General features: G+C 36.2%; 1 protein-coding gene across 1 annotated transcript in view; it reads right to left on the minus strand.

The window, feature by feature from the left end:
- Positions 1-13,850, minus strand: part of STAP1 (signal transducing adaptor family member 1) — a 43,938-nt gene that overhangs the window by 9,789 nt on the left and 20,299 nt on the right. The window contains exons 3-6 of the mRNA XM_060090583.1: positions 13,272-13,385; positions 10,999-11,055; positions 8,233-8,405; positions 6,559-6,687 (exon numbers count right to left, since the gene is read on the minus strand). Coding sequence (XP_059946566.1) covers positions 6,559-6,687; positions 8,233-8,405; positions 10,999-11,055; positions 13,272-13,385 — 473 coding nt within the window. The remainder of the gene's footprint in view (positions 1-6,558; positions 6,688-8,232; positions 8,406-10,998; positions 11,056-13,271; positions 13,386-13,850) is intronic.

Raw genomic sequence — 13,850 nt, forward strand, 5'->3', positions numbered from 1 at the left:
AACATGTAGGTGAGAATGTAAGTATAGTAGATGAATCCTAATGTCTTCCTCTTCTGTAGTGACACAGCACTAAATTATTACCACCCTAGAGATACGGTATTTTTGGACTAGGAACTGCTTAAGAATAAGGAGCACATTCAATTCACTTTTGTACTCCAGCGTTAGGCACACAGTAAATATTTATAAAGCTGAATTTTTAAAAATATTTGGGAGACTTCCCTGGTGGTGCAGTGGTTAAAGATCCACCTGCCAATGCAGGGTACACAGGTTCAAGCCCTGGTCTGGGAAGATCCCACATGCTGCGGAGCAACTAAGCCCGTGCGCCACAACTACTGGGCCTGTGCTCTAGAGCTCGTGAGCCACAACTACTGAAGCCCACACGCCACAACTACTGAAGCCCGTGCGCCTAGAGCCCGTGCTGTTCAACAAGAGAAGCCACCACAATGAGAAGCCTACACGCTGCAACAAAGAGTAGCCCCCCACTCGCCACAACTAGAGAAAGCCCGTGTGCAGCGACAAAGACCCAACACAGCCAAAATAAATAAATAAATTTATTTTTTTTTAAATATTAGGAACCCATCTAATAGTGCTGTTTCCTAGAACTAATCTATACTGAGAGCAGAAGTCAGTATGTTTGCCTTGATTCATATGGCAGTAGTGTCAGGACCAAGACTTTCTAATGTTGAAAAGTTACTAGCATTTATTACACCTCCATTGTTTGAAAGACAAATTAATTCAACATCTGTCCAGTTTACAGAAGCTGCCTAAGCAAAATTGTTTATCAAGTTAAGTTTGTCTACAAGGCCTCCCACGTTCTTTTTCATCACTCCTCTCTCCATTTCCAGGTCACATTCCTCTAGGACTGAACTACAATTCTCCTTAAGGGACTCTCTCATCATCTACTGTAATATCCAAATCTTCTCTTAATTGGATATCACATTGAAAAGCAGCTAATAATTTTTTCCAATCACTTTAGAGCTTTATTCTCAAAACATGGGATAAAACCTAACCAACCCTCTTCCCTCCTAAGGAAAACCAAAAATTATTTCCTAGTGCTAAACCTTCAGGAATCAGTCACAGGCTGGTGAAGGAAAACTTCGGATGGAGGAAATCCTACAAGTAACCTCTTTTGGGGTGGCTGGCTCTGGCCTTGTCTTTGTCCCTACATGAAAAGAACTTTATAATCATACTCTTGAAAACTCTCACCAATTCCCATTAGAATTCTTTTATTCCTATGACATAAGTGATTATTATTCCTTGGAAGACTGATAGAAAGCTTGAAAGGCATGGCCTTTATAACCAGAAAGATCTAGGTTCAAATTCTGGTTCTGTTGTATGAACTCTCTGAGCCTCATTTCTTCACCTATAAAATGGAAATGGTGATGCCTGTTTCACAGTGCTGTTGTGAATTAATGTGTGAAAAATCGTTAGTATTGTACAATGTCTGTCACATGTAGACAGTAAATTATAACTATTTTTTACTACTTTTTAAATGTATTTTTTAACTTAGTTTCTGTATTCTGAGTTTCTTCACTTGTAAAACATGGAAAATACTGTCTGTCTCAGTTTTTATTGTGCCTGAAGAAAATGTTTGTCAAGCACTTAACAGAGCATCCACAAATGTACCCCATAAGTGGGGACAGTGATTGTTGTTAATAATAGCCATCATATCATCATCATCATCATCCATGGCAAAGCTGTGGGAGGAAAAGCAGCAATAGTTAACAGAGTCTCTTGGAACTTTTGACTAATAGGACTAAGTGCTAAGGCAGAAAATAAGGTAGAAAAAAAATTCCATTGAAGTCACTTAGGTTTCGACTCTCATTTCAGAACTGTGTTTTTCTTTCATATTTTTTTTCCAAAGGAATAAAGAGGGGTAAAAAACTAGATTGATAAAATTTGCTAGATTGAGGTTTCCTGATTACAACCTCAAAAAAGAAGTAACTTGCCTTTAAAAAATATATATGTGGGCTTAAATATGGTTATAAATACTGTTCTTAGCTCCTGACCCCAATTTTTGCAGAGGAATGAATTTTGGGTAAATATTTTTTTATTGCTTTCTTGGCTAATGGCTTTCCGAAGTGTTTATACTTCTAGCTTGCCACGTACTCATAACAATTTTAAGAAAACAAAACCAAATTATGAAGTTTGTTGTAAGAATAGCTTTATGTCTTATGAATTCACACACCACTGGGCTGGGTAAAAGTGGATGATATTTTGCATCGAGAGGAGTCACCTGATAATTTGCCATTGAAGGACTTTTGCTTCTTCCTGAGAACTAAAATCTTTTCTCCCACAGTTGATTTGTTAACAGATGGAGATAATTTTACTTTCAAGTACTGCTTTGTAAACCAACTTGTCCTTTTTAGCTAGTGTTTTACCAGGCACACTCGTCTAAACTTGCATGGCTGAACATTTCTCCTATAACCTGTAAGAGAGTGAATTGGTTTTGTGGGTAACACAGGTGCTTCCTAATAGTCTAGATTTCTGCCAAAGTCTTTACAGACTACTGCGATACAGTCTAACCAGCTAAACTTCTACTACTCTCTACAATTGCTATTTAAAATTGTGACCTGTTAAACAGAATATATTAAATCCAGGCATTCCAAAAGACCTATTTTGAGGCATTAGAGAACACATATGATAATCCTTAACATCATAGATATATCTGGCTCATAAGGAATATTTGTGCAAAAACAGTTAAAGTTTTTCCTAGCCACTTTCAGATATAAACTATTCCCCAAAGCCTAAATAAGCACATACTGACTCCAGTGTTAGAATGCTCTAGTTTGACCACTCTACCTCACTCCTTGCTTTCTAAATATAAACATTTCTTGAGAGTGGAGGGATGATCAGTTTTATGAAATGTCATAAACTTTTATGACTATTAGATGTACAAGCATGAATTTCTATGTGAATTTAAACTGGAAGTATGTTTACTAAAAATAGACTTATGTAATTTTGATATGAACTCCTTTGCCAGACTCTTTCTAATGAGGTTAAATATAACAAGTACAATACGAATAAAAACTGTGACATTAGATCTATATCCTAAGTATAAAAACTCATTGCATTTGGTCACAACCCATATTTACAACAGAAAACGCTGTTATTTCTCATAGCTCACTCGTTCGGAAAATGCAAATCAAAAGTTGGACTAATTTTGACCACCTTAAAAGAGATCTTGCTGCTATTGTGCAGGAAATATACAGTCTTCAAAGAGCCATTAGATCTCAAGATTTTGTTCATTTCATGCAGAACAGTAGCACAGGGTTCACATACAACTGGATCAAACACTCAATCCAACCAAGAAAAGAGAAGTATGAAAGACAAAAGTCACTTCCTTGTGTGATCTAATTTAACTTTCAATCAGTTAGATTAAATTTCTTTTTTAAAAAATCTGTGAGAGCTTCATAGCACAGGGAGATGAGTTTGGTGCTTTGTGACCACCTAGAGGGGTGGGATAAGGAGGGTGGGAGGGAGACGCAAGAGGGAGGAGATATGGGGATATATGTATATGTATAGCTGATAACACACCATTTTAAAGCAATTATACTCCAATAAAGATCTTTAAATAAAAATCTGTGAGATAAATTATTTTGCTAATTAAGAATTATTAAAATTTTTTAAATTTCATTTACAAACCTTAAGGTGGCTCAGAATAAAACCCAAAAGATGTGCAGTGCTTTATTAAAAAATATGTAAAATGTTATTGAAGGGCATTAAAGAAGAGTTAAATATTGACACACAAGAGGACAAGATCTCCAGGTAACAATATGGACTAATCCAAAAGCATGTCCTCAGGGTAAACATGAAGTTGTGGGTTGGTGAGTACAATATATCACTTCCATAAAACTTAAAAACATAAAACAATGCTATACAATAACTGTGGGACAAACATATGTAGAAAAAGGAGAAAGTAACCCAAAGTGTGTACGTTCCCAGGACAGGGGTTGGGGGTGGGGAATGCCTTTGGCGGGAGGCGGGCAGATATGGAGTGTTTGGTTTGTCTCAGGGAGGATTTGAAACAAGGCAGTCTCAGCTTCAGATCTGACGCTAACAATTCCTCTAGGCTCTATGCCAAGTTCGTGGACTGCTGGTGGAGAAGGACCAGAGGCTCAGGGTACCTGCCTCCCACCCCGACCCCTACCGCCGCCCTCGAGCCAGCTCCTAGCTGAGACCGGCTCCATCCAGTCACTGCCCTGATCAGATGCTCCGCAGGTAAGAGGCGGGCCCAGGAGCTACCTCGCCGTGGCCCTGGGTTCAGCTGTGTGACTTTGGGCAGGCTGCTGCCCTCCACAGGCTTCATTTTCTCATTTTGTAAAATGGGATGGTATGTGGAATAAATCTGAATTCAGTTTTGTACCCTCTTATTTTTTAAAGTGGAAGTAAACAGTTAAAAGACATTCTGTATTTTATGTGATATTCAATTTCCTAAACCCAAAAAGGACAGGCTCCTTGACCAGGATATACTAAATAGAAAATTTCACTTTTCTCCCAGGAGTTCTTATAAGCTCACTGATATTTAATGCCAGTCATAACTTTTATTTATTTTGGATTTGTTTCAAGGTAGCCAATTAAATTATAAATCAAGTAAATTATCATGAGTAATCCATGATATTCTATCATATTAGTTGAAAATTCCTTAATTCCAAATGTTAGCCTATAATAAACAGAAAAAAATAATGAAACCACAAGATGATTAAGCTGACATAGATATTCATTGTGGAAAAATACACACACACACACACACAGATTCTCTTACTTCACACACAGACTCAGGATCTGATTTACCATCTAATATTCTTGCCACATGGCTAGTGTATAAAGACAAGTCTCTGTATATATGAAGTAATTGGCAAGTGAATGAAGCTTCTTGGGTTGTAGCTCATACTAGCATTGCAGCCACATGCCATAATTTTAATTTTGTCCTGTAAGTGACTATTTTCTTTTTACTGTCTTTATTCACTTGCCAGTGTCTTCATATTTCATCTATTTAGAATTATTGATATTTATATATGGATCAGTAGCTAGATTCCTAGATAGATGTGTTATAGCTAAAAAAAAAAAATAGAATATTATCCACAGAAAGAATGGCAAATTCAAGAATCAAAGTTCTGTTTAAGCTCTTATATGAAAGATAATCATGTACTGAATATTTTCATTTAGGACAAAAATCGCTATATTTCAATTATATTGTCAGTTGTAAAAATGTTAACTAAGCCAGAGTCCCTATAGAAATGCAAGTTTTTATAGACTCTGAGGGAAGGAGTAGACTTTAAAAGATACAACCACCATTGCTACACAGAAAAATCAACTTTTGCATGTAAATGTTACTGACTTTATCAAAGGTAAACCATTTCACTAGAAAGAAATTATTAACCTTAACAAGAGGCTCCTAAGTGATTCTTTTTATAGAAAAGTCAGATTATGTCACTTCTTTATTCATCAGAGGCCAATGGCCTCTCATTATCATTCACAGTATAACCCTTTTCCCTACAATGACCTGTAGGGCTTAGAGCTGTCAGCCCTACCCCCACCTCTGGAATCTCATCTCCTAACCTTTTCTCCTTGTTCACTCCACTGTAGTCCCAGTGGCCTCTTGTTTTTTTGTGGGGTTTTTTTCTTATTTTTAAAAATTATTTATTGATTTATTTATTGGCTGTGTTGGGTCTTCATTGCTGCGTGTGGGCTTTCTCTAGTTGAGGAGAGCGGGTGCTACTCTTCATTGCAGTGTGTGGGCTTCTCAAAGCACAGTCTCAGTAGTTGTGGCACACGGGCTTAGCTTCTCCGCGGCATGTGGGATCCTCTGGGACCAGGGCTCAAACCCGTGTCCCCTGCATTGGCAGGCGGGTTCTTAACCACTGCGCCACCAGGGAAGTCCCTGGCCTCTTGTTTTTGAACAACCCAAGCCTTCTCCTACCTCTAGCCTTCTGCACTGGCTGCCTGGAATGGTCTTGTTCTACATATTGGTATGGTTTGTTCCCTCACTTCCTTCAGGTCTCTGCTTAAATGTCAGTTAACAAAGGAGGATTTCCTCGACCACTCTATATTAAATAAACAACAACAGCAACCAGAAAAATTTTCTCTCTATATCACCTCTGAGAGTTCCCATCTCCATCATCCTGCTTTATTACTTCCATAGACCTTATCATCATATACATGATATTTTTAGTTATGTATTTATAGTATGTGTGACCTTACTAGAATGTAGACTCCTTAAACCAGGGATGTTGTTTTGTTCACTGCTGTATCCTCAGTACCTAGAGTATTACTTGAGCTCATAGCTGCTCAATAAACATTTGTTGAAATGAATGAGTGAATGAATAATAGAACTATATCCAGGACCAAGTAATCTGCTCATTCTTCTTCCCTGCTACAAGTGTTAGCTTTGGCTGTCTTTAGCATTGTTTATATAACATTCCCTCCCTATTCTTGTGTTCATATTTTTATCCCCAATGAAACAAATAACAGATGCTGATCAGAACTTGTGTGACTTTGCTTTCTAAAGTGATATCATGCTTTTAACAATTCCATACATTTTAAAATTAAACATACGCTGTCTCCTGCCGGATGGTGATAGAATAGTTTCTGCTGTCACTACCAGGCCTCAGGATCATATTTCCCAAGGAAGGGTTCTTCTCAAGCATCTCTGTTGCTTCCTTCCGGGACACTGTATAAAAACATCTACAGAGGTGAGATAAAAAATGGAATTTTTTTTTAACTGATGAAGATCATTACTTGAAAAAATGCTACTAAAATAACTCCTACAGCTAGTTATTTTTTCTTAAAATTTCCAGCTTTATTATTACAGTTAATGTGATATAATTATAATTACTATTATTACAAGCCTGTGCCACTATGAGTATGCTTATACTTAAGGCCCTCCTTCCCTCATTCTTCCAAAGCCTCTTTCTTTTTAAACAGTGAAGACCTGAAAAGTTATCTACTGATCAGTATATATTTACCATTACCACTTGAAAATCTAAGACAAGAATTTACAATATATCCCAGTCTCAGTTTATAATAGGCTCTTGGATAAATAATATTTGTTGGTGGTTTCTTCTCAGGGATACTATATATATATATATATATATATATACTATATATATATATATATATACACACACACATACATATATATGTATATATATATATGCTTCTCTTGTATGATCTCTGTTTTAAATAACATATTTAAGGGTATGTCTGAATTCATTCCTTTTGGTATAATATGGTTTTCTAATGGCATTGGTGGCATTTTTATGTGTAAAATTTTTAAGAAAGCACTTCTCATGTTTTTTGCATTTCTTATTTTATAGTAAATATTATAGTCAATGAAAAGTCTATTTTTTCAGCAGAAAAAAATTTGGCAGTATATACAGTACACTGAGATGTTGAAAGAGAATATTTCTGAGTGGTGGCACAAGGAATGATTTTAATTGTCTTTTATTTATCTGTAATAAATATGCATTACTTTTTTATTGAGCCAAAAAAAAAAAGAAAAAGAAGCAGTCTAGGTGCCTTTTAACCTATCAGTCCATCAATTGTCCCTGGTTTCAGCTGAGTGATGGCTAGCAGGTTTCAGTGATTATAGTACAGAGAGAATACACATCAGAACCTGATGTCAAAGATGGTACCAGGACAAGTTTCATTGACAAGAAGATGAAGATTCCAAGGTTCAGAGTCTTAGTCACATTTTTCAACAATATAAGAGTTAAAAAACAAATGTAGGCTGTTGCTGACTTCAGGATGTTCTGTGCCTCTTCATTTCCAACAACACCTTACCACTTTACACATGTCTTCCTCAAAGTACGAGCCCAAGACTAATCATTGATTGATCAATTGAATAAAGCATTCAGGTATTTTAAGTCTTTGGTATAATTTCCTGGTAGAAACTCAGTCAATCATAGAGTTGCATGGTGAAAAAAACTCTTTCCTTCCTTCTACATAGCAGTTTTATTTAGGTTTGTTCTTTGGAAAAAAAACTATTTAGTCTAAAGGTGTGGGTGGAGGGAGATTTCCTGTGTGGTAAGAGGCTTGGTTCAAATCTGCATTTTGCATTTTGTGATATGACATAGAAGAGGAAATGTGACATGTACTCATAGATATACTGTATATCCACAAGACAGCTTATTGTCCCTGGTTTAACAAGTCCAGTGACTCACTCTCCTTGATAATTAGAAATTAATTTTAACAATCTAATAAGTAAACTGAAGTTCATGGTGCACTTACGCTGGCATAGGGTTCAATACATCCACATAATCTTCAATTGGTTCCTTCCCTTTTTCCGGAAATGAACTCGGTGTCCACTCTGTCTCAATCCTCCTTTTCTTTTCTCTCTCTAAGACTTCATGCAGTCTAATTACTTGTCCAGGAAGGAGTGACATATGTAGAGGAACTGACAGCTGAAACCAATTAAAGCAGTAGGCAAACAAGAAAGACAGCAGAGTAACTGGTTTTAGCAAAGATGAGCCTGTTCTGGTCCTAAGGAGCTTCTGTTACCTGACAGAGATGGATGGATAGTATCATGAATAGAGGATCTTGGTGTTTTAGCACTGCCTCTAAACCAGCTAGACCCTACACAGGGCGCCTGACTTTCTTCTAAGAAACATTCCTTTTGATCTGGTCCAAAGCTAAGTATACGCACCTGGCACCACAAGCTGATTCAAGTAACATCAAACCTCTCATTTTTTATTCTGCGCTCACTGGATCTCACTGCCGGGGAAGTCCTGGAGCGCCTGCAAATTGCCCAGCTATCCCACAGATAACCTGGAATAAGCTCCACCAACCATATGGCAACATAGGGTCAAGATGGAACTGTTCTTTAGATGACTGAGAATCAGCAGTGAGAGGTCTATATCTTCGTGTGTTTGTATTTTGAATTTTCACTCACACATTAGGATTATGATACTACTCTATCTATTAAATTTTTAAAAAATCTTTTCTAGAAATGTGTTTGGATTGAGTCACCTATATTCTTCTGATCTATATTCATACCCCTAATTTAGACTTCATTATGACCAGCTATGTACTCTTAGAAGTTATAATCTAAATGGTAGAATATTTTTTCTTCATGTGACACAACCTAGCCTATATTTTGAGGCAGCTGTGTCTGAATATCATCTTGATCTCCAGAGTGGGGTGCACACTTTCCAGGGGGTGTATAAGAAAGTCCTTTGGAGTCTGGGAAGAAAACACTAGAACTTCATTTTCTATTTACACATTATCTTATTAATTCCTATTATTGTTTATATTTTATCACATGTGTGTATATGTATGAAATTTGAGACTATCCTTCTGCATAACTAACTAATAATCAGTAAGTCTATTTGCCTTATATACCAATCCTGAAAAAAATAATAGAATGAGGAAAAACTAATGAAGCAGCTGTTCCTTATTAGTTACCTATTATGTCCCAAGCATTACGCTATGGCAAATCCTCACAGCAATACTACAAGATAGGTATTGTTATCCCTACTTTACAAATTTAAAAAACAGGCTCAGAAAGATTAAATAACTAGTCCAGACTCACATAGCTAGAAAGCTGTGGAACCAGGACTCAAACTCCAGTTTAATTAGTTCAAAAGCAATGTCTCTGCACTTTGAACTATAGTCTGTGTTTCTCAAACTTCTACTAAAGTTGCCCTAACAACAGCATGGTATGAATGTATATACAGAGTGATCTGGGAACATAGTAAAAGACAATATTTATAAAGCACAACATTAGAGGCAAATTGTTATCTTTTGATAATTCACATGAATTTTATTTTAATTCTGTACCATATCTGTGTACATTTTAATTTAAAAAATAATGCTTTTTATCCTTACCTCAAGGAAAAAACTAAGAACAAATCTTTTTGGCCAAAATGTCAAGTATAATTAGTGTTCTAGGAAGATGCACCCCAAGATTTTTCCAGTGGTTTTAGTGTATTCCTTGACACCTAATCACATATACTTGGTATATCTGTATCCCAGTGTAAGAAGTGCTGGGCCAAACACACACAATGCCTTTCCACAACAGAAGGAGGGAATGTGTTTCTCCCTCCTCTTAAGTCAATATGCCTTTCACATATCTAACATATCTAATTCACTCTTCTACCTTCCTATGACTTTCCTACATGGTAGTTAACCCTCCAACTTTTACTTGTTTTTGGCTGAGAGAAAGAACCAGCATCCATCATCTTGGTAAAGTGCAGTCCTTATTTCATGTGAATGCAAAGCCTTTACTTAGAAACTAGCTTTGGATAAAGTCTGTATTTAACTGACCCTAACAAACATAGGAAGTTTTCATGTCCTCTAAGAGTATTAGAAAACATGGTGCTCCTAAGGGAGCTGGTTATCAAAGTACCTCATGTTTATTAGACAGTTGCTACAGTAGTTTTATTTTAAAGAATGGTAGTTATCTTGCTGCAACAGTTAACTATAACTGTTAGTAAGTAGATCTTACTATTTGTCTCAGATACGATGCCAGGGAGTTGAACAGATAAGCATCCGTTTGTCTTAAGACTCACTAAACAAATGTTGAAAGCTGACTTTTCATTTTGATGGTCTCTTCCTGTTATATTGTCTATGTTATTCATAAAATCCATCTCAGCATTTTATAAATATGTATTAAATGAATAAAAAAGGAATTGGAAAGCATTTTAGAAGATGCTCTGTAAGCTACAAATATCAGAATACACAAAAGACCACTGCATCTAAAGGATGAAACCAAAAAGTAGGTCTCCCTCACCACCTGTTATTGACTATCTAGAATCATTACCCTGTTGATTTTCTTCAAAATAATTATCAAAATTTTAAATTATCTTGTTTATTTTCTTTCTCCTTTTCATTCACCCAATACAAATATAAATTTCATGAGTAAGTATAAGGGTTTATATCTGTCCTTTTCAACTGCTATAACTTCAACCCCCTTCACTCAGCATGGTTCATAGTAAGTGTTCATGCAGTAAATATTTATTGAATAAGTGAATCAATAAAAAATAATGTCCTTCCTACCTCTGTTATTGTGAGAATGAAGCCTCTCCATTCTTCCCCACTTTCTGTGCTCTCTGTCTAAAGATGTAGACAAAAACAGATAAAGACAAAAAAAAAAAGACATAAGTGACTATGAACATTAATACTTTTATTAACTTCAAATAACTTTAGAATTTCATATGATTGTTTTATAAGTCTCGAAATAGTGTAAGCCATCAAAACCCGGGAAGATTGACAAAATGCATATTCTTCTATTGAAGCACATTGTTTTAAAAAGTCAATTGTATTTTTAAACCACTTTCAATCAGTTAAAGTAAGAAATAATTCATTTTTCTTTGTGCTTAGAATTATTAATGTGTATTTGTTATGACATATTTCAATAATATTTTTTTGTAGGAAGTACATAGCTTTAATCTGTTTGCTTATTAAACAAGTAAAATTTTACATATTTACTTAGCTAGAAAAAGTTTAAATGTTAGCACACTTATTTCTTTAGTAGTATGTCAGTTCATGGTTACTTGCCCCATTGTTTTTTTTTTTTTTTTTTTTTTCGGGGGGGTGGGTACGCAGGCCTCTAACCATTGTGGCCTCTCCTGTTGAGGAGCACAGGCTTCAGACGCGCAGGCTCAGCAGCCATGGCTCACAGGCCCAGCCGCTCTGTGGCATGTGGGATCCTCCCAGACCGGGGCACGAACCCGTGTCCCCTGCATTGGCAGGCGGACTCTCAACCATTGCGCCACCAGGGAAGCCCCCCCATTGGCATTTAACGCTAACTGGCTTTAAGTTTGAGGCAACCAGGTAGGACCAATGTAGTTACTTCCCATTACCTTAGTAGTTAATAAGTTACCTTAAAAACTTCCAATTCTTAGCACTAAATATTACTAATACAGCCAACATTTATTAAGCACTTACAAGTGGCACTGTTCTAAGTGCTTCACATATATTAGCTGATTTAATCATGATAGTTTTGCAAAAAGTACTCTTTTTAAAATTTCATTTTATAGATTTATTCATTTAGCAGATACTCACTGAGTCTCTTTAAGCTTTGGGCACTATGCTATGTACTGGTTTACATCAGAGAATAAAACAAAAATCCTTATTCTCATAGGGTTTAGGGTCTAGCAAGGGGCAATAAATAATAAACATAATAGTGAGTAAATGTTATAGTGTCAGATGGAAATAAATGAGAAAATGTAGAGCAGGGTTAATAGAGATTGGGAATGCCATTAGGGCTTGGGGAGGGGAAAAGAGTTGCAATTTTAATAAAGTGGTCCAGGTAGGCCTCAGTAAGAGGGTTACATCTGAGTAAAGACTTACTTCTGGGTGAAGAAACCAAGGCAGTAAAGAGGGTAAGTAAGTTGTCTACAACTTACTTCAGAGGCCCAGGTTTGGGTATGTGGTCTTATATTTCCTACATACAAGTGATTCCTGGTACACTAAAGCTTTATGACCACTGCTTTCAAGGTTAAATCCAACTACATCTTATTCAGTTGCAAGTTATTCTCTTTATGTTGTAGTTGTTGGTTGACTTCCCTTGGCTCACTTTCAATGCCAATTCAAGAAAAAAATATTTTCCTATATAGATGCTGGGTATACAGTGGTGAGCTTAACAGACAGATCTCTGCCTGTGTGGAATTTAGTGTTTTTTGAGATTAATTCCATATTTCACAAATTGTGTATATCTAATATACAATTCTTATTCAAATTTTCTAATTTTTCTTTAAAGCTTTTGTTTTGTTTCATTTTCTGATCCAGTATTCAATCCAGGATCACACATTGCATTTAGTTGTCTTGACACCATAGTCTCCATAAATGGGAACAGGTGTCCAGTCTTTCCTTGTCTTTTCTTACACTGGTGTTTTTGATGAGCATAGGCCAATTGCTTTACAGAATGTCTCTCAATTTGTGAAATATGAGTTTGTCTAATTCAGTGGTTCCAAACATATATCATGTTGGACATGTCTCAGAATCATCTGGGAACTCAGTGAATGCCAAGTTCTTGGATGCCAATTCAAAAACAACTCTCTAAAAACACCAGGTGGGATGGATCTCTGACTTTGTCAGAGGACAGAAGTATACGGTTTCAATGTGCTTGGATACTAAACAGTGAATGTGCCCTTTTAAATCCCTGTTTAGAAAACCATGGCTCTTGGCAAAAGGCAAGAAGTATTAACAAAATATAAGACTTGGCACTCCTCTTATATTTCCTCTTTACCTCAGCCACTAAGCTTTGAAGAGGTGAACGCTATTTATAACCATGACTAGTTTCAGACTAATTTCTTCTCTTCACTCACCTTCAATTGCACTTCCTCTTTTGGCAAAACAAGGGTGAATTTTGCACAATTCTTTTCAGTTGAATTCTGGTCAGTAAGGCGTGTGAGGTCTATTATGTCTAACTTGTCAACATACTGAAAAGATAAAGGAAAATCTCATTAAATTATTTCATGGGTAATATATATTAGTTCTAGCAGGAAGGAAAATACATAATATCTTCCTTTCAACTTATTTGTACTTGGCATGATATTCTGGTTTTCAGGTGGACATGGCACCCTTCCCAATCCAGACGGCACTGGGAAATGTATTATGTGGTGGTGGGCTTGACTGGCTCATACTTTGCAAAAGTCAACTGAGAAATTTTCAGGATTTTTGCAAGCCACTTGTTAAACATAGCCATTGTTAAAAATTAAATTAGGTGATCATACAATTAAATAAATTATATTAACAACAAAAGGAATTAAAATTCAAAATATCATTTTCTGGTTATATTACTACATAACATTCTCTGTGCTCTTGTGTTTATTTACATGTTCACTTCTGTGTGGTGCAAATGCTATATATACATATACTGTGATGGTGTGCTACTGTTCCTTTCT

The sequence above is a fragment of the Mesoplodon densirostris genome, chromosome 1 (genome assembly GCF_025265405.1).
Source record: "Mesoplodon densirostris isolate mMesDen1 chromosome 1, mMesDen1 primary haplotype, whole genome shotgun sequence".
In the NCBI taxonomy this organism is placed as follows: domain Eukaryota; kingdom Metazoa; phylum Chordata; class Mammalia; order Artiodactyla; family Ziphiidae; genus Mesoplodon; species Mesoplodon densirostris.